At 34.9% G+C, this 20,525-nt stretch overlaps 2 protein-coding genes across 3 annotated transcripts; one reads left to right on the top strand and one right to left on the bottom strand.

Annotated features, from left to right (window-relative positions):
* Positions 1-1,965: 1,965 nt before the first annotated feature.
* Positions 1,966-4,112, top strand: LOC108375308 (zinc finger protein 182-like). The gene is made up of 2 exons (XM_017631409.1): positions 1,966-2,926; positions 3,002-4,112. Exons 1-2 carry the CDS (start codon positions 2,515-2,517, stop codon positions 3,907-3,909), a joined length of 1,320 nt encoding a protein of 439 aa, XP_017486898.1. The 5' UTR covers positions 1,966-2,514; the 3' UTR covers positions 3,910-4,112.
* A 5,495-nt stretch (positions 4,113-9,607) lies between these two features.
* Positions 9,608-14,437, bottom strand: LOC108375307 (venom serine protease-like). Of its 2 annotated transcripts, none has more exons than XM_017631407.1 (6): positions 13,883-14,437; positions 13,673-13,806; positions 13,200-13,606; positions 10,379-10,557; positions 10,136-10,258; positions 9,608-10,073 (listed from the first exon to the last, which is right to left on the bottom strand). In XM_017631407.1, exons 1-6 carry the CDS (start codon positions 13,956-13,958, stop codon positions 9,742-9,744), a joined length of 1,251 nt encoding a protein of 416 aa, XP_017486896.1. In that variant the 5' UTR covers positions 13,959-14,437; the 3' UTR covers positions 9,608-9,741. The 2 variants fall into 2 exon arrangements, with proteins under 2 accessions (XP_017486896.1, XP_017486897.1); XM_017631408.1 differs by having other exon boundaries at positions 13,673-13,787; positions 13,883-13,935.
* Positions 14,438-20,525: the final 6,088 nt, after the last annotated feature.

Below are 20,525 nucleotides of genomic sequence, written 5' to 3'. Positions count from 1 at the left end.
TTCTATGTGTTGTTCAATTCAGAGCGCCTTCCCTCATACAAAAAAAAAAAAAAAACAAATATGTATTAAAAGTATTTAAAAAATATAACTTAATTTACTATTCATTCTTCTAGATTCTCTCTTTTAGTATTTTAATTTTAACTTGCGGCAATGGCAGAAGCGAAAATCCCTAAAGATTTGTTTGTGGTTCCTTGACCAAAAATTAACTTCTGGTTAAGCACTGCAATAATCAGAACGTATGTATATAATGAAACTAGATTACCTTTTTTCATAATGGATTACATGGGTGGAATCTCAACTGCGAAGACTGGGTGGAGCTAAAGGTATTCTGACAAGAAAAAGCTAATTTTGGCTAATTACTGAGAACCTGGCGGCTGTGGCCACAAAATGGGACTTAGAGTACGTTGTAATCCTGGAATTTTGTTACCTGGCGCCAGATACAAATGTAAACGACTTTCTTTAGTTGTTCAGCGCATTATTGAGCTAGTTAGGTGCGTGTTTACCCTACTTTCTAGTATTTGCAAAGCAATTTAAGTGCAGCTAATAGCGCCAAGGTCTAGTAACATTACTGATTTAGGGCCGTTTTCTCAAGCAAGTTTTAAAATTTATCTGGACTTTAAAAAAAATTTTGTTCTGAAAAAGAAATGTATTTGAAGGGCAGATAAATTTTAAAACTTACTTGAGAAAACGATACTTAACCTTTTATTCTAAATCTGGTACATTGGTAACGGAATGAAGCATTCTTAGCAGGCCTTATTTCTCGTTTCACACTTATATTAGTATTATATTATTAGTATAGTTTAAAAGTTAAATAGTTTTGTGGAGTTGATTGAGAACCGGCTTTCTTGAAAATATTTCAAATTTTTAGGGAGCATTTCAAGATTTTCGGAACTGTCTCGGGATTTTGGGGACTACTTCCACATTTTCGGAACTATTTCAGATTATCGGAACTACTTCGAGATTTTCGTAACTATATCAGGATTTTCGGGACTTTTTCGGTATTTTAAGAAATAAAATTTATCTGTGATTTGCTTCGCTGAGCTGAGATGAGGTGAGTTAAAGTGAGAAGCGGTGAGTTTAGGTGAGCTGAGTGTAAGTGAACTGAGTTGAGTTAAATTGAGGTGAGGAGAAGTTAGGTGAGGTGAATTGAGCTGAGGTGAGGTAAGTGGAAGGTGAGGTGTTAATTCCTTTATTTGAAAGTATTTCACCATCCACTAAATACCTTAATATGTTTGTGGGAGTATTTTGTAACTCTGAAGTACCTGAGGACTTTAGATCAGGGTGTTTATCGTCTGCTTAATACTTTCCTTTTTTTGCACTCCAGAGTACCTTAGTTTTTAATTGAATATTAGCAACCCTTAAATACGGCAGTATTTTTTATTTGAATACCTAACAACTCCTAAATAACCAAGCTTTTCTTTTTTAATAATAATATTAATCAAAAATTTTTTTTTACTTGAGTATTTAGACAACGTCAAATACTAAGTATTGGGTATTTAGTACCCAAACTAATACTTTAAGTACAAAAGTATTTAAGTATGCCCATCACTGCTCTATGCGAAATTTCGCAATGGGCACTGCCACTGAGGGCAATGCATCAAATATGTAATTATATATAAATATATATATATATGAATATATACATTTTGTCGATGTTGTTTCCAAGTAAATGCTTTACTTATTATTGAATGCTTAGTCATTAATCATCAACAACTAATCATTAGTGTAAACAACCATTGTAAACAAGTAATATTCTAGATGTTCACAAATCATCAACCAGGAGCCAGCTAATTAGTGTCGTAAAATGAAACGAGAGGAAAATTACAGGAGGCAAATATGTATGTATGTATGTACATATGTATTAGTTGAACGAATTTAATTCAATTTATGAATTAAAAAATTTGAAAACACCAAATACTACCATTTGTTTTAAATGTAGGCATCTATTAATGCTTATTAAAATAACTAACAACAACAATAAAAGAGAAAGTACTGCATACTTTATCAATTAGCTTATCTGTTCCATGCAAATCTACTTCGACCAGCCGCCACCGGTTAGCGATTCTCCCGTTACATATTGCTGATTCTTCGTAGCGTAAGCACTGCGCATAGAGGTCAAGGGTTATCATTCGCAAACATTTGCTAAACATTGTTGCTATTGATGCCGTGGTACAAGGCAAGTGAACCTTATAACCCACAACAACAATGGCAATCACAACAATAAAATCATCGTCACCCTCTCTTGTCGTTATCACTATCTCGGGACCTGAGATTATGCTCGTGCTTTCGATCCGCGGCTACCGGCTGTTGCCTAGTCGCTTTCATTTGGCATTGCAGTGGTGGCGGCGGTTGTGAGAGTAACGGCTGGAATGCCTTGAGAGCATAGTGGTTTGGTTATTTCGAAAAAAAAAATATTAATTTGAAAAATAAAATCTCCACTAAGCGGAGAAAAAGTGCCAAAGTTCGAAACAATAAAAGCCGTATAGTCGAATTTTCATTGCTATCTTAATCGCGATGACGAATTTTCAAGTTTGCCGTTGTTGTTTGCTAGAGAATCCTGCTTATACGTACAACATCTTCGGTGATACGGCGGTCGATGGCAAAGACTGCCACGCGCGCGACACCCTTGTCTGCGGTGTAGGCTTGCGCGCCGCTTTGCTCACCTGCGTGCCCAATTTGCACCTTGCATTCGATGATGGACTGTCGGCTGTAATTTGCGACCATTGTTTTTCGCGTTTGCGTGACACTTTGGAATTCCGGCGTCGCTGCGAAGAAAGCGAAAGTGAGCTGAGACGGCGCTATGCAGATACGGAACGTGCTATCGATGAGGCGCTACGCCTTGTAAATTTTCTCGACACTAAAGGCGTCAATGCAGCAGAGAATTTTGGATGTTGCCAAAGCGGATTGCAGCATACGGGGGAATTAGGTAAGCGAAAGATACAAATGTTTTACTAGAAAATACGCAAGCCTGATAGAAAGTGAATTCCCACTACCTTCATAGGGCCGAATGAGCTCGCCATGTTGGACGATCTATTGCAATTGGAAGAGCACAACCTCAAACGTGTGTGGGATGGTACGTTAGCTTCGCCGAATGAAGAAAATGCCGCACTTAAAGAAACCACAGATAGAGCAGTTGAGGAAGTACGGCTCTTGAACGATACGCCAATGGATAATGATATGAAGTCGGTGGCAGCTGTAGCGACCATTGAAAAACATGTTAACCCAAAAACGCCAGTTAGTCCTCCGTCACACACCGATAGTTCCGCTTCCAATACTGATTGCTCCTCGTTGGATGCTTGTCAAACGCGAGATGTGTCGCTAAAATCACTACATCCTTGTCCCGAATGTGAAAAGAAGTTCACACGCAAATTCCAGCTTAGATTGCACATGATCTCCGTGCATAATTTGGGCGATGGCTTGCAGTACGAATGCAACGAATGCTACAAGACTTTCGCATCGCGTCACAGCCTCAGCTACCATCAGCGTTCCGTGCACTCGGACGAGCGGCCATTTGCGTGCACACACTGTGATCGTCGTTTCATTTTGCGCACACAACTCTCCTCACATCTGCGCATTCACACTGGTGAAACGATACCGCGCACCTTCGAGTGCCTTGAGTGTAGTAAACGTTGGCGCACCAAATCGGACTTGCGCACCCACATGCGGACGCATGTAAAGGTGCAAGAGCGTCCCTTTAAGTGCGATCAATGCGAGAAAGCATTCTTTACTCGCGGTCATCTCAACTCGCATCTGCTGGTGCATAGCGGCGAGAAGCCTTTCGCTTGTCCCACCTGTGGCAAGTCATATCAATGTGTGGGCAATTTAAATAATCACATGGCGCGGCAGCATGACTTCGAACGCGGTTTGGGACGTGGACGCAGCGCGAATGTTGAAAACGCAGAGATATAAAAATATGCATAAAATGTACGAAGTTTTAGATTTGTTTGTTACTTATTAATCGGTTATTGTACTTACTACATATTGTTGTATATCCTAATAGTCATTTGTATGAAGTATTATAAGTAAAATTTCTTTTAATAGATGTGCTAAACATAGGCTAATACTAATTTAACGATGGTTAATCGTGCAACGATTAACACAGATGATAAGGGCGACATTTGGTTTGTGATGTTAGCTTTTTTAATGACTACTTGTCGGTTTTTTCCGCGATCGGTTAATGGTTATCTGTTTTTATTTTTTGAAGTGAAACTTCTTTAGCGGCGGTTGGTTGGTTGGGAGTAAATTGGCAAATTCAACGGAAATTGCACACGGAAATGGTGCAACGGAAATGGTTGGGGCTGAAACAAGTGCTTCTTGTGTGTATGCATATGGTATTAATTTAACAAACATTTGCTAGTATNGTTGGTTGGGAGTAAATTGGCAAATTCAACGGAAATTACACAAGGAAATGGTGCAACGGAAATGGTTGGGGCTGAAACAAGTGCTTCTTGTGTGTATGCATATGGTATTAATTTAACAAACATTTGCTAATATATAACTATAAGGTTAAAGAATAACACTTAGAAAAAGACCAATACAAGAATGAAAGTAAAGGTGACTACGTACATAGATAAAGAAAAGGATAAAGGCAAAGGTAAAAATAAAAACAAGAACAAAGATGCGTAAAGATAAAGGCAAAAATGAAGATCAAGGTAAATTTAAACACTTTACTTATATCTATAAGGGCAAAGGTGAAGGGGAATATATAGATGAAGAAAATTATCAACATAAAAGTAAAGACAAAGTGGAGGATGAGGATACCGATAAAATTAAAGATGAAGATAGGGGAAGAACGACTAATATAAAGGTAAATACAGAGGAAAGGATATAGAGGGAGACACAGAGNGGAAATGGTGCAACGGAAATGGTTGGGGCTGAAACAAGTGCTTCTTGTGTGTATGCATATGGTATTAATTTAACAAACATTTGCTAATATATAACTATAAGGTTAAAGAATAACACTTAGAAAAATACCAATACAAGAATGAAAGTAAAGGTGAGTACGTACATAGATAAAGAAAAGGATAAAGGCAAAGGTAAAAAATAAAAACAAAAATGCGTAAAGATAAAGGCAAAACGGAAGACCAAGGTAAATTTAAACACTTTACTTATATACATACATATATAAGGCAAAGGTGGAGNGACTTATCGATAAAATAATCGATATTTTGATCGGTTTTGTTTGTCGATATTTTTANAGGGGAAGAACGACTAATATAAAGGTAAATACAGAGGAAAGGATATAGAGGGAGACACAGAGACTCATCCTGAGAACTATTTTGGGATTTTAGAGATTTTCGAGATTCTCGGGACTTATCGATAAAATAATCGATATTTTGATCGGTTTTGTTTGTCGATAGTTTTACCGATTTTTCTATCGAAATTTTTATCGATATTGTTATCAATTTTGCTATCGGAATTTTCGGAACTTATTGATATAATAATCGATATCTTTATCGATTTGTTATTGATTTTCTAATCGATGTTTTTAGCTATTTTGTTAGCGATATTTTTTATCGATTTTGTTATGGCTATTTATAGATTTTGTTGTAGATATTTATCGAATTTGTTATCAATATTTATCGATTTTGNTAAAGAATAACACTTAGAAAAAGACCAATACAAGAATGAAAGTAAAGGTGACTACGTACATAGATAAAGAAAAGGATAAAGGCAAAGGTTAAAATAAAAACAAGAACAAAGATGCGTAAAGATAAAGGCAAAAATGAAGATCAAGGTAAATTTAAACACTTTACTTATATCTATAAGGGCAAAGGTGAAGGGGAATATATAGATGAAGAAAATGATAAACATAAAAGTAAAGACAAAGTGGAGGATGAGGATACCGATAAAATTAAAGATGAAGATAGGGGAAGAACGACTAATATAAAGGTAAATACAGAGGAAAGGATATAGAGAGAGACACAGAGACTCATCCTGAGAACTATTTTGGGATTTTAGAGATTTTCTCTCGACTTATCGATAAAATAATCGATATTTTGATCGGTTTTGTTTGTCGATATTTTTACCGATTTTTCTATCGAAATTTTTATCGATATTGTTATCAATTTTGCTATTGGAATTTTCAGAACTTATCGATATAATAATCGATATCTTTATCGATTTGTTATTGATTTTGTAATCGATGTTTTTAGCTATTTTGTTAGCGATATTTTTTACCGATTTTGTTATGGCTATTTATAGATTTTGTTGTAGATATTTATCGATTTTGTTATCAATAGTTATCGATTTTGTTTTCGATATTTATGAGTTTTGTTATTGATATTTATCGATTTTACTATCGATATTTATTGATTGTGTCACCGATATTTATCGATTTTGGTATGGATATTTATCGATTTTGTTATCAATTTTATTATAGATATTTATCGATTGTTTTATCGATATTTATCGATTTATTTATCGATATTTATCGATTTTGTTATCAATATCATCGATTTTGTTATAGAGTTATCGAGTTTGTTATCGATATTTTTATCGATATTTTTATTTATATTTTTATCGATTTTGTTATGGATATTTTTATCGATATTTCTATCGAGTGTCTAATAGATTTTGCTACCAATATTGTTATCGATTTTGCTATAGAAATTTTTATCGGTTTTGTTATCGATATTTTATGGGATGTTACTATCGATTTTGTTGTTGTTGTATAAAGATAAATGTGAAGATAAAGGAAAACAGAATAACATAAACGTAATTAGAGCGAACAGGCGTAGCGGTAGGGATCTAGATAAAAAAAAATATAACCTTAAGCAAAAGCAGATGTATGTACTATGTATGTAAATGGTTATGAGACAAAACAGATACATATGTGTGTAACGAAAGTTTCACTTCTCCAGTGTGGCTCGCTTCACTTGTAATTCCACATACAATTGTCAGTGTGGCTTGAATCCGCTCCCATTGGTGTCTATTGATCCTGCTTTTATCATTGCTTACATGTATGACCAGCTTGGTGCGTCTTGGACTTTTTCGGCGTCCTTACGGAGCTTCCATTACCGATTTCTGATGTCAATCAGTATGTGGCTGCCACTAGTCGGCGAGCTTAAGGTACTAGCAGCAGCTGCATGTTTGCTATGTGATAAGCTTAATACTGGAGGATATGGGTTTTGCACTTCTAGCCTCCCGACTTAAGTATTTCACTTTTATGAGAGGAAAAAGGTCTTGAGCTCCCCCTTTCCAGGTGCAGTTAGTAGGTGCAGTTGACCATTTTTTGTTGAAACAACACGTGGGGAAAACAGCACTCAGACTACTTGTTGTCCATTGTACCATTTTCGTGTTCCCATAATATATTTTAAATCTACTACATGGCTTGTTAAGTGGTAAAGAGCTCAGGTGCTCGGCTCTCATATCATCGCTGCCAAAAGCCTCATAGATAATTGCAAAAGCCCATTTTCTTCAACGCAGGAGGGCCAAGTGGGTTTGTCATGAATGGCTATCACAGTCAGGTGCTTAACCTGTTGGCGAAAAGTAACCAGCCAACAGTCCCACAAGTCGTCTGCAAATACATAGAAAGTCACATCGAGATTGAGAGCAACATGCCATTACCCAACTGTAGCCCTTCAAAGACTTCTAGTTACTGCACAGCCATATGTTCACCCAATTTTTGACCGTGGCTTCGACGGCCGGTAGCGAGAGTGCCTAAACTGGTGTGAGACCAAGGAACGCCTGATCTGAGCCTTCCCAAGTCAAGTGGTCAGTTGTAGTTCATGGCCTTGAGGATTGCAAATACCTCAGCCTGGAAGACCTAAGCATATTGTCCAAGAGAAAAGTGAAGCTTATCCCTATTAACTTCTATTTCAGTCAGTTTTCAAGAGTTAGTTTTGGAGCCATCAGTGAAAATTCGACAATGTGTAACTCCGAGCTTAGTGCTGGAATTAAACCAGCATTCAGCCTCAGGGAACTCAGCATTATAGAATCTTTTCAACAAAGGTACCATCCTGTGGCATTAAAAATAAGGACTCGAAAACGTGGATACACGGCAATAATACCTGCATGCTCGGGATGAAGGACTTTAAACTTATTGCCTTACAAAACTCAGGTAAGACTCGGGCTTGAATATTAGCAAGAAGCAACATAAAAATCTTCTTGCTTCCAAAGCTTAGCAGTGGCGACTTGGTAGCGGCAAGCATTGAGCTGGATATAACCAGCTTCTGGGTAGCCTCTACCTAAATGGGCTATGAGAAGGTCGCATACAAAATATCGCTTTTTAAATTACACTGGACAATTTTAGAAATTTTTCCAAACAAAATTGTAGCGCCNAGTTTTCAAGAGTTAGTTTTGGAGCCATCAGTGAAAATTCGACAATGTGTGACTCCGAGCTTAGTGCTGGAATTAAACCAGCATTCAGCCTCAGGGAACTCCGCATTATAGAATCTTTTTAACAAAGGTACCATCCTGTGGCATTAAAAAGAAAGACTCGAAAACGTGGATACACGGCAATAATACCTGCGTGCTCGGGATGAAGGACTTTAAACTTATTGCCTTACAAAACTCAGGTAAGACTCGGGCTTAAATATTAGCAAGAAGCAACATAAACATCTTCTTGCTTCCAAAGCTTAGCAGTGGCGACTTGGTAGCGCCAAGCATTGAGCTGGATATAACCAGCTTCTGGGTAGCCTCTACCTAAATGGGCTATGAGAAGGTCGCCCCGCGAGATGAGGCTCGGGCACTTGTGAAGGAGGCGGCCTCCAAGAACAAACATTTGGTTGTCTCCTGTGAGGGTAATGCCCACAATACCCTGTGGGTAAGTATGGACACTAATGAAAGAGGTGAGTCATTATAAGACGTCGTTCTAGGAAATAAACTCAATGTTATGAATTTAGGCACAGAGCCGACCTTTATAACAAAGAACAGAGAAGAAGTTCTGGATATAAGCCTGACTTCTGACAAGTTTGCTTATAACATCAAGAGATGGAAAGCCTCGAATGGAAAGTCCTACTCTGACCATCGTTACATTTAGTACGAAATAGATCTTAGGACCCTCCAGATCAGCGAGTTTAGAAATAACAGAAAGACCGACTGGGGAGTTTACAACAAAAAACTAAGGTTTTTACTGCCAAACACGACCAAACCTAGCGAGTGGAGCTGGACGGAGGAGAAGCTCGGCCAAACACTAACATATGCGTAAGCGCAAATCTATTATTATTATTATTAATAAATATACGGGCATTTTGCGATATGCATACTGATTTGAAAAATTTCGATAGCATGCAGTTTCTTCTGAATTTCCTGTGCGTCATTTTATATGAATTTTTAATTTTTTTTAGAGGTGCAGACAGCACTTGAAGTTGCTAAATTTAATTACTATAATTTTTCCAACGTCTTCAGGGCTCCTAACCCTAAGTATTGAGTAAGTATCGCGAATATAAAAAGGTATCGACGTGTTAAAAGCTTTATAAGGACTTTTTTTCAATTACATACGAAATTTCGCTTTTTAAATTACACTAGACAATTTTTGAAATTTTTCCAAACAAAATTGTAGCGCACGTTCGAAAATTACCTTACCTATATGTATGAATGTCGTGAAAATGAACATAACGCTCATTTACTTCAATACTGACCATTTCCAGTTAGATCAGTCGGTTGATGCTTTCAGATTAACATGTTAAGTATCTACATATATTTTCTTTCTGAAAACAAAATTATTAATTTACATATTATTAAAATACTGTTAAATCTAGTAACTCCTTATATGAAACAAATTTCCAACACATCCTTTCAACTCAAAATATTATGTGTTATCCATGCCATTGAATGTGTGACGTTTTCAAACATAAACGGCACATTAGTCAAATTGCCACACCTGTGCATATAGCCAAGAGATACCAAGCCAATTTGCACATAACGGTTTTTAAAATAACCCGGGCGAGTGCGATCTCGAGCTTTCCAAAACATTGGACCACCAGAATCCCCACGACAAGAAACCATATCCTTTACAGAACGGCTGCAGATTTTCGAATCATCAACCGAATAGCGGGCATACAAGCGCTTACAAACTTCTAACGCCTCGGGTTTTAGTAATCCTTTCTGGAGTATGTCAGCAGGTTCATCTATACAAATTGTTAGTCGAGTTAAGATAAAGTTTGTTTTTATGTACAAAAAGAGTGAGTACCATTCTCTTTAAGACCCCAGCCAGCTATGATTAAATCACTATCCGGTAATAGCGTAAATTCCTCTGGTGTCGTGGGCAAACAAATGGGTTTAATATTGACATGGTAGCGAGTGGTATGTCTATCTAAAAAGTAAAAATACAGAAATATACTTATATATTTGTGTACATAAAGTAGTTTTTTATTTGAAAATCTAAATAAATGCATGTATCTAAATAATCCCAAAAAAGTATTTTTGCACTTACTTGAAAATCTTATAGTATCGTTAAGCTTGATCAAAGCGATATCCTTTTTGGTCGCATAATCGTAGTCTGGATGTTTAATTGTTTTTTCGATACCAAATTCCTGGTATGTAACACACAATACATTGGCTATGCAATCTACTTCAGTGGAGACTGCGTGTTCGCCCAAGCGCACAAGATTTCTATAATTTAAAGTAAACAAAATCATTTATTATTTGCAAATGTTAAAAGCATATAGGGTATAACTGCGGTGACCATTCGTCCTGTATTATACGGGATAGTCCTCTTTTTTTCATCAATTGTCCTGGTAATTTATTTATTTTATACGAGACTTCAAATGTTCTGTATTTCTTTTAATGTACTGTATTGGACCCGTATTCGGATTCCGGTACTTTTACGCCTTTAACAGCGCATATAAATCAAATGTCTACATTTGAACCAATTTTAAGTGAACAAATAAATAATTTTCACCATAAGCAGATATTATATTTAAATGTGATTCGAGTCGAGAAACACATACTGTCCAATCTGCTTTGGCTTGAAGGCAATTTTCTGAAGATAGAATATACGTATTGAGCGAAACTACACAAAAAACCATTGCCAAGGGTCATTTCTAAAAATTCGGGCTGAGAAACTCGAGTGCAAAGTATGAAGCTATGGAAAATAATATTAATGTATGAATGCTAATAATATGGAGGCTGTTTCAGACTAATAAATTAAACAAGCTTTTGTGGAAAAAATTGCAAAATTATTTTTTGTCCCGTATTCCACTGCCACAAATATGGTCACCGTAGATATAACAGAACAAAGAAGTATTGTGACTTTGCAGATATTTTAAACTTGTATTGCCTTTAGACACGCTACTGAGTGCAAAAAAGGCCCTCGCTATATAAATACTAAGCACTCGATAACAGAGCAGGTATCCTACAGTTTTGTTTATTAAACGATTCTTCCACAGAGAAAATTTTCTCGTCAGTAATCAGAACTCGTCTGTGGCCGTTTTCCGCGTACTGGCGAAGATAGGCTTTTGACTTACGAACGTGTTTTAACGCTTCTGTAAGTAAGTGCGGATGAGCTGTATCTCAAGTAATGTTTTATGCACGATATACTGCCCTTGCGGATATTCTTTTCGCGAAACTTGATTTTCTGCTTGCGCGGGGGATTTCGGTGAATTCAATTCTCTGCGGTTTTACTGCCTGTGCGGGTGCAGCCGGACAATTCTACAAGTTTCATCAAATAACTTCATGATACAATGTACGATATTTCGATAGATTCTTAGTGACCGTAACATCCTTTAGGGACTTTTTTGCGACAAAATCATATATCTCGGAAACGAGAACAGATAGCGAAATAATCGTAACGATACTTTTTAGCTTTTGAAATGGAGAATTAAGAAAAGGTAAACCAGTTGGATAAAATAAAATACCTTGTCTTTTAAAATTACCTCCAAAAATAGGATGCTTGAAATTTTTAGTTTTTTTTTTTGACCTGAAAACAGTACACAGAGAAAATAAAATAAATCATAAACCTCATATGATATTGCGCCAAAAGAGCATTTGTTTATTTTAAACAGATTTATTTTTGGAGACTTTTTTCGTTTGAATACGATTTCGTTCTGCACTTCACAGATGCTTTTTCGCAATTAAAAAAAAAACGAAAAAAATCAAAAAATTATATGTTTCGCATGAGGATTTTAACCCGTATACTCCTGCCAGCAACTGTGATCGATCGAGTTTGTTTAAGAAATACTTTTTCTAATCAAAAATTTCTTATCGATAACATGGAAAACCCAAAAATAACACAGTTTGAAAAAATCATGTTACTTTTTTCATTGGGTATGCAATGAATTTTTTTAAAAGTTCTAAATACATATCGAGCCCTTACCGCCAAAAAACCCTAAGCGACTTTTTTTCCAAATTTTCTTTTTGATGCAGAAATACATCTAGCGTGCACACGGGAGTCTTCGGGAGCTACTCGGCTTTCAAATACATTTGCTAGCAGCGAATTAGTTTGCGTTTGCTAGTGTACGCATACTAAGACAAAAATGTTGCGCTGGTATTGGTGGTTCTGTCGACGCAGAGCGCCACTGATCTAGATTCTCTAGGAATATTTCTGCATCAAAAACCACATTAAAAAAAAAATTCTCTCCCGTTATTTTGGTGGTTAGGGCTCGATATGTTTGCTATTCTATCGAAAGGAATTTATTTATTTGGTCGCAAAAACCGAAAAAAACGCATTTTGAAGTTTTTGTAAAGTTCATTACCTGCTAAAAAAGACAAACAATTTGAAATTATTTTATTTTTGAAAGTTATTATAAATGTCGTATCGAATTCAAAATTAACTTAACCTCGAAACCACTTTTCAAACGTAACATTTTTTGAATTTTTTTACCAAAAAAGGATTAAATGTTTTTAAAAAGTTCATTGCATACTGTGGTATATAATGTATACTATAGGGGTTGTNAATGTCGTATCGAATTCAAAATTAACTTAACCTCGAAACCACTTTTCAAAAGTAACATTTTTGAATTTTTTTACCAAAAAAGGATTAAATGTTTTTAAAAAGTTCATTGCATACTGTGGTATATAATGTATACTATATAGGTTGCGTCAAGAACTAAGCATCATCTGAGTAATTTTACCTAGAATAGAGAACCATCAACAGATCTCCGCATTAAACACAATTTGTTTCTTAGAATTACCCCACGCCGATTCCCAAAAACGGACTCATATCTTTACCTATTCGACGTTTTTTCGACTTTCTTTAAATACCTGCACTTCATTGCCAATATAATTAACTTCGAATGCCAATAAATAGTACTTACAACGTGCTTTTAATACAATGAGCTGCCGTCAAAATAAAACGATCTGTGATTACTGAACCACCACATAGAGGTTGCTTTTCGCCATAGAGCAACATTGCGACCCATGGAAATTCACCGAAAGCCACATCTTCACCATTCGCCACGCGATCATCTAGTACTTTGCCGCATTTATGTTTATTCAGCAATGCCAAACCGTCAGGATGCAAGTTGTCCATTGTCAAACTATTAGAATTATTTTCTTCGTCATTATCATTGCGAGAGGGGAATGCAGCAGCTGTAGGTGTTGCTGTTGGTGTGGTAGTGGTTGCAGTTGTAGTTGTAGTTGTAGTTGTGGGGGGCGCTGTTGTAGTCGTTTTCCGCTGACGCATTCTTCGTTCTGTGTATGGACAACAGATAACCGCGCCACTCTGCATAACCAAAGTTTCAAGTTAACTTAGAAATAGTCGTAAATAATTTTAACGAATATTTCTTACAATTCCAGAATTTTCACAGTCATTATTATTTAGCATTTCCGGAAATAACATTACATCACGCATAGCCGGACAATTCTCAAACTGGGCACAGTAGCCAACTTTCTTCGCTGTAGTTCTGCATAGAGTGCGACCAGCTTGAAAATTTAATTTAATTTAAAAATTGATTTCGAATTGCCTGAAAGTATGAACGCCATCCTTTTCACAACTTACCAGCTGATACGGCACTCCAATTACAAACACTAACAGCAATCAGAAAAGTAAAGACTATGATTTTGCATCGCGCCATCGCACAACCGTCTAATTCTAATATTTGAATGCAACTACTTGCAGTTTGCAATTTGCGAAACTAACTAACGCAATCTATCAGAAGGGCAAAGCTTTAAGACCCATATTGAAAATAGAGATAACTGAAAGTCAGCGCCAAATGATATATACCCAACGCTATTTCTAGAGAAGAACTCGCATGATAACATAACTAGGCTAGATTACGTGGTCATGATTTCGGTGCACTGTAAGCCTGACTGAACTGAGCAATAAACTTTGGTCAAAGTGATCTGATGTACATTTTATGTATATGTTTATAAAAGCTACGAATTAACAATGGATTTCTGTATCACGGGGAGTCGTATCTAGCTGGCTTGCAGTTACCCGTAATTTCGCAATGACTAGCAACTCAAAACTCAAAGGATCTGATAGTCACATAGCTACCATTAACTTAATATTAATATTAATCTTTACCTCAACCTTAAGCGTAATCTTAATCCTAATCTTAATCTTGATCGTATCCTTTATATTAATTTCAATCTGTTAATCTTAGTCTTAATCTCAACCTTATTCTTGGTCCTAACTTTAAACTTAATCGTGCCCAATCACTCCCCTATCTTAATTTTAATTTGAATCTTAATCTTATCCTTAATCTTAATCTGAATTTTAGTCTTAATCTTAATCTTAAACTTAATCTTAATCTTATTCGTGATCTTAATCTTAACCTTAATCTTGATCTTAATCTTAATCTTAATCTTAACCTTGATCATGATCTTGATATTAATCTTAATCTTAATCTTCATCTTGGTCTTAATCTTAATCGTAATCTAAATCTTAATCTTGAGTGCAATGACGTTTCACTTCCAAAATATATCTGGTTTGCCACAATAAATTTTTACATACTCTTCTATCGAATTTCTTAGTCACTCTCATTTCATCTCGAAGAATATACCTGCGGCGTAAAATCTGCACTAAAAAGTGACACGGTGTCAATACTTTTGTGCTTCGAGAATCACTTGTAGGTTGCCTCGATCCCAAATAATACAATTTCGAGGAGTACCAAAGCCATCAAGCCGTGTTATTTTGAGTTATGTCACTTTTGAAGATCGTGTGCAATATGTACACTAGACCGCACCACCTAGACTTGGTAGAACTTATAGCACCTAAGTATATCGGATATCAATTCTCCTCATCATACTTCTTCATCGAGTTCACTAGGACTTGAAATCGCAACTCCGGCGTTCAAAGCCAGCGGTCTTATCCACTGAGCTAATTTCACCATATAAATTGCTGTGGCCTTTTCCACTTTTTCATTCGGTCAACCCAACTATAAACAAGGCTATTGCTATTTAGACTTGATCATGTGGTTGTTGGTTTGTGTTAAGATTATATTTTTATTATAGCTGCTATTCTATAACTGCTACCATTATTGTTGTTTTTCCACAATATTTTTCATTATAAACGACCTAAAGCTAAGAAAATTGTTGAATATAATTGGTGTAAGGCCGTAAATAACAAAAAACATAATCCATATAGATCAAGGTTTCAGGCTTTTATATAATACTAGATCGCCCTCACTCGCTTCGCTGAGTGTATGAAATTTCTACGTGCTACATTGAGTAAAATTTATTTCAAGAAAACTCAGTTAAAAAACAGGAGGTTTAAAATTTGTTTAACCATCTTTAAAGTAATTTAAAACTACATAAAACTTTCTTTCTCACTTATCATACTTTTCCAATTAACTTATCACCTAAAGNTGCTACATTGAGTAAAATTTATTTCAAGAAAACTCAGTTAAAAAACAGGAGGTTTAAAATTTGTTTAACCATCTTTAAAGTAATTTAAAACTACATAAAACTTTCTTTCTCACTTATCATACTTTTCCAATTAACTTATCACCTAAAGTCAATTTGAGATTTTAAACAGATGGAAACCCCTTACATGTAGTTTTGATACCCATATTGTAATATATAATAGATCGGCGCTTAAACATATGTTAGTGTTTGGCCGAGCTTCTCCTCCACTCATACATATTGTGATACATATTCAAAACCATTTCGATTCATACCAATCTATACTAATATATATTATTAATATTTTTGTGTTCGCAAAGCTCGGAAACGGACGAACCGATTTTTTTTTTAATTTCGGACACCTGCTTCAGACGTCCCAATGATGGTTATAGGCTAAGAAAAAATCGCTATTTTTTAATCTGTCGTGGCACCTCCCATACAAAGTCTATGTATATTGGATTTCTGTAGAACAATTATACGCATCCGTTTTGAAGCTGCCACCAACTATACCATAAAGTTTCTGGGGCAGATTCACTATAGAACCAGATCATTGTTGCCGCTAGGGAGTGAAGAGGAAATGTTCTTCAAATTTATTTCGTTATAAGATTAACCGTTCTATGAAATGTTGCACAATTAGAGATAATCAAGAACTTCTTCACGGACATAAGACTTTCGTTAAGTTATTTAAGGCGGCAAAAGACCACCAAACCATAATCTTAGCCAATGAGCGGGCCAATGGGAATCGTAAACGTGAATTGTTGGTGAACATGTTGGACCAAAATGTTTCAATGATAAAATTAAGTTTGGACGGGACGAAGTTTGCCGAGTTTGCTAGTATTATAATATTTCATTTAAATTAATTGAATTTGATTTAAAAAATGTGGCAACCCTTGTGAAAGACTTCAATATTATTCAAAATTTTCAAACTAAAGGTTTCTTAACAATATTTCGTTTGACAACCATATTTTAATTCTTCAGATTAATTTAAATTTGACTTTTGAAACAGATGGCATCCCTTTTCAAGATACATTCAAACCGCAGCTTTTTTTAAGCCCTTTGACTTCCATTTTTTTAATCTAATTTTCAAATAAATAACTCCCTTAATTGAAGTTGAATTTTATTTTTTGTAAAAGGTGGCAGCCCTCATCCATAAGTAGATAATGATTTTATATATCTCCATACCAAGTTCCAGTAATCTACCAAAAATATTTCCTGAGAAATGCACCATGAAAAATTCCGTTTGTATGGGAGGTGCCACGCTCCCTTTTCTAATCGATATTAAATGTATCCTATATTTTAAGTTGGGCTAAATAACAGCAGTGTACAAAATTTCATGATGATCGGTTGAGTAGGTAAAGCGTGAAAGCGAAGCAAACAAACAAACTCACTTTCTGATTTATAATATTAGTAAGGATAGTAAGGATAAGGATTCACAAAAATTGTATCAAAATTTCAAACCTTTTTTCAGAATTATCAGAAAATTTTTTAATCGAGAGTTCGCCTTACAGCTCCGAATCTAAAGTAATTTTGCAAGGCAATTTCGATTTTTATTTTTTGCCGAATTATAGGTAGTTTGTTTTTAATCCTCCGGTGAACTATTAAATTCGGCAATAAGAGCAATTTTTTTAATATAGATCTACTGGAAAAATCAAGATACTTCCTTTGCTAAAGTTTAATAATTTTTGATGGCCTTTAATTTATTGAGTTTAGGGTGGTACGTTAGAGTGATAAGATCTGAGATCTGGTGGGAAGTCCTAGAACGAAGTGCTTGAGTTCAATGAACTTTGGGGGAAAAATGGCTTCTTGAGACAAAAACATCAATATATCATATCTAAAGATTCGACTGTAAATGCCAAATAAATCACGAAAAATGGAAAAAGGCCTACGTTCGCAAAACAAATTAAAAAAAAACTCGAGATAACCTGGCAAAATTCTTTTTTTTTGGTACGGTCTAATTTACATACATACGTATTCTTACGTTGGGTATAAAATTACAGATTCGCCGAAGAGATAACAAAAAATAACGCCAACGATTGGCAAGTTAACAGCTATTTAAAGCTTAAAAAGATTATGAGGAAACATGTTTCAAAACGGATTGTAAAAAAAGAGCATAATTAGATACATATGTATGTATGTATATTCTCAGTACATACATAATTTCCTTCCATTTACATAACAATTCTTTGGGAAGCAAAAAAATAAATATTTCAGAGTGAGTCTACGGACCCTGGCATGGTCTTACGACATATCCGGCATATTGCATGGCCATAAAATACACTAACTGTGCTCTATAATGCATGCAGTTGCGAGCTGGCATTTATCTTAGCGAAAGCGCCTCTTTTATTTCTGTTTCCTTGAATACTAAATGCCCCAATAAAGAAATATCAACTACCCCCGGAGTCCGATGAGACGTACTTTGGGGTGTTCAAGAAAATGATTCTACGAAAGTTTTACAGATCTTTGCTTTACGGCGGCATGAACATATTTTAGCATATTAAATGTGGTATCTACATATATGTAGGTATACTGATGGTGGTAGGAAAGAAAAAAACTCTTCCTATATTGAAAAAAAAAACATATTGAAATGAATTTCGCTTCATTTTACACATTTTTTTTTAATTATGTAGAACTTACAAATAAGGCAAAAGCATTCTTTAGAAAATATGTGTGGATTTCCGGGATTCGAAGAACTAACTGGGTGAAATACATATATCACGAATAGGAATTTTATTTGGAAATCGCTGCATAGGTGCAAACTAATTTTAGCAATTTACATTTTTAAAGTATTTCCTTCCATTGAATTAAAAATATTTTAATAATAAGTGCTTAAGTAAGATAATGAAAATTTGCTTTAAAATGCTTTTTATAAGGAGGCGCCAGCAAATTATATGATTTTTCCAATTAATTCGGACTTGATAAGAATAGTTACAGACTAATTTTTAAACACATACATATGTATGTATGTAAATATGTGTTTACATTAGACCGTACCAGAAAAAAAAGTTCGCTGTACACCTTCGAATCTTAAGTAATTTTGCAAGGAAATTGCGAATTTATTCCCACGAACGTAGGGGTTGCCATTTTATATTTTTCCTCATATCTTCGTCATTTACAATCGGATCTTAATGTACAATATATTGGCGTTCTTGTCTCTTGAAGACAATTTTTTTATTGCAAAATTTATTGACCTCACGCACCGTGTTCTAATACTTACCCTTCAGATCTCAGTTCTTATGCCCCTAACGTACCACCCTAAAATTTACCTCAAGAACCCCGTTATAGTACTTGCCCACAAGTAGTACCACCCTAATGTCAGTAAATTAAAGCTTGCCAAAAAGCATTAAACTTTTGCTAAGGAAATACTTCGATTATTCCAGTAGAAATATTAAAAAAAATGTATGGCTCAATGTAGGTGCTACTGAAAAAATGTAGAAAAGCAACGCTTAGGTTCGGAAAGAAATCGAAATTGCCTTGCAAAAATATTTAAAACTCAAAAATTATTTGGCCCAAGTAAAAAATAAAGAAGATATAAAAGTTAAAATGGCATTTTTTTATTTTTTAAATCTTATGAACTACAAAAGCGATTAAAAAGCTAATGACCTCACAATAAACATCTTTCAGTTGATGTACGTAATTAATATGCTTTTTAATATTTTTAAGCCAAAAACACTAAAACACGAACAAATGTTATTTATTCATGAAATAAACTTAAAAAAAAAAATGCATGATCAATGCTAAATAAATCTATATTATTTAGAAAGAACAAGTTTATACCTTTTATTCGATATACATTCAAATTTTATCATGATCTGCTTTTGGGTTTCAAGAATTTAGTGATAATAAAAATATAAATAAACAAAGCAAATAAAGCTCTTACATCATGGTGTTAGTTGATTTTTCCGACTGGGTTTTAAGAAGATTTATTTTGGAACTTATGTCTTGTTTATTGTAAATTTGGTATGGTTGAAATCAGCGAAAAAAATTCTATCAATCCGCATTTTTTTTTAGCTAAACGGTCGTTATGATAGACTTGTTCTGAGAGATTACGCAAACGAATACCTTTCTATTATTGAATCATGTGGATGTGCTTTATCAGTTACAATTTCCTTCTAATAAAAAACAAGTCATTTTTAGCAAAAAAAACGACTTGAAAAAAAATACATATATATATATATGTGTACATATATGTATATATGAGCCAATGATCGGATCTGAACCAGATTAGTATGGAGCCACCTCTGGGAAATCGGTTGACGTGGTCCAAAGTTATGCGGTAACATACATAAAAAAAAAAAAGGAACAGTCCAGCGCCTTCGTCTTGGTCTGCAGGCTGTATCGGAGATACAGCCGCTATATTTAAACCTAGAATACGTGGTATGGTTAAGAGCATATCCAAGTCAAAAACGAAATCACACACTAAGAAAAAAAAATATCGATAACAAAATCGATAGCAAAATCAATAGCAACATCGATAACAAATCGATAACAAAATCGATATAAATATCGATAACAATATCGGTAGCAAAATCGATAAAAATATCGATAATAAAACCGGTAACAAAAGCGATAACAATATCGATAGCAAAATCGATAAAAATATCGATAATAAAACCGATAACAATATCGATGACAAAATCGATATAAATATCGACAACAAAATCGATAAAATTATCGATAACAAAATCGATAGCAAGATCGGTAATAATATCGAAAGCAAAATCGATAAAAATATCGATAACAAAATCAATAAAAAATCGATCAAAAAATTGATAGCAAAATCGATAACCAGACGGAAA

This window comes from Rhagoletis zephyria, unplaced genomic scaffold, assembly GCF_001687245.7.
Source record: "Rhagoletis zephyria isolate East Lansing unplaced genomic scaffold, Rhagoletis_zephyria_1.1 Rzeph_scaffold_08730, whole genome shotgun sequence".
In the NCBI taxonomy this organism is placed as follows: domain Eukaryota; kingdom Metazoa; phylum Arthropoda; class Insecta; order Diptera; family Tephritidae; genus Rhagoletis; species Rhagoletis zephyria.
This window is presented reverse-complemented; position numbering and strand designations above follow the sequence as displayed.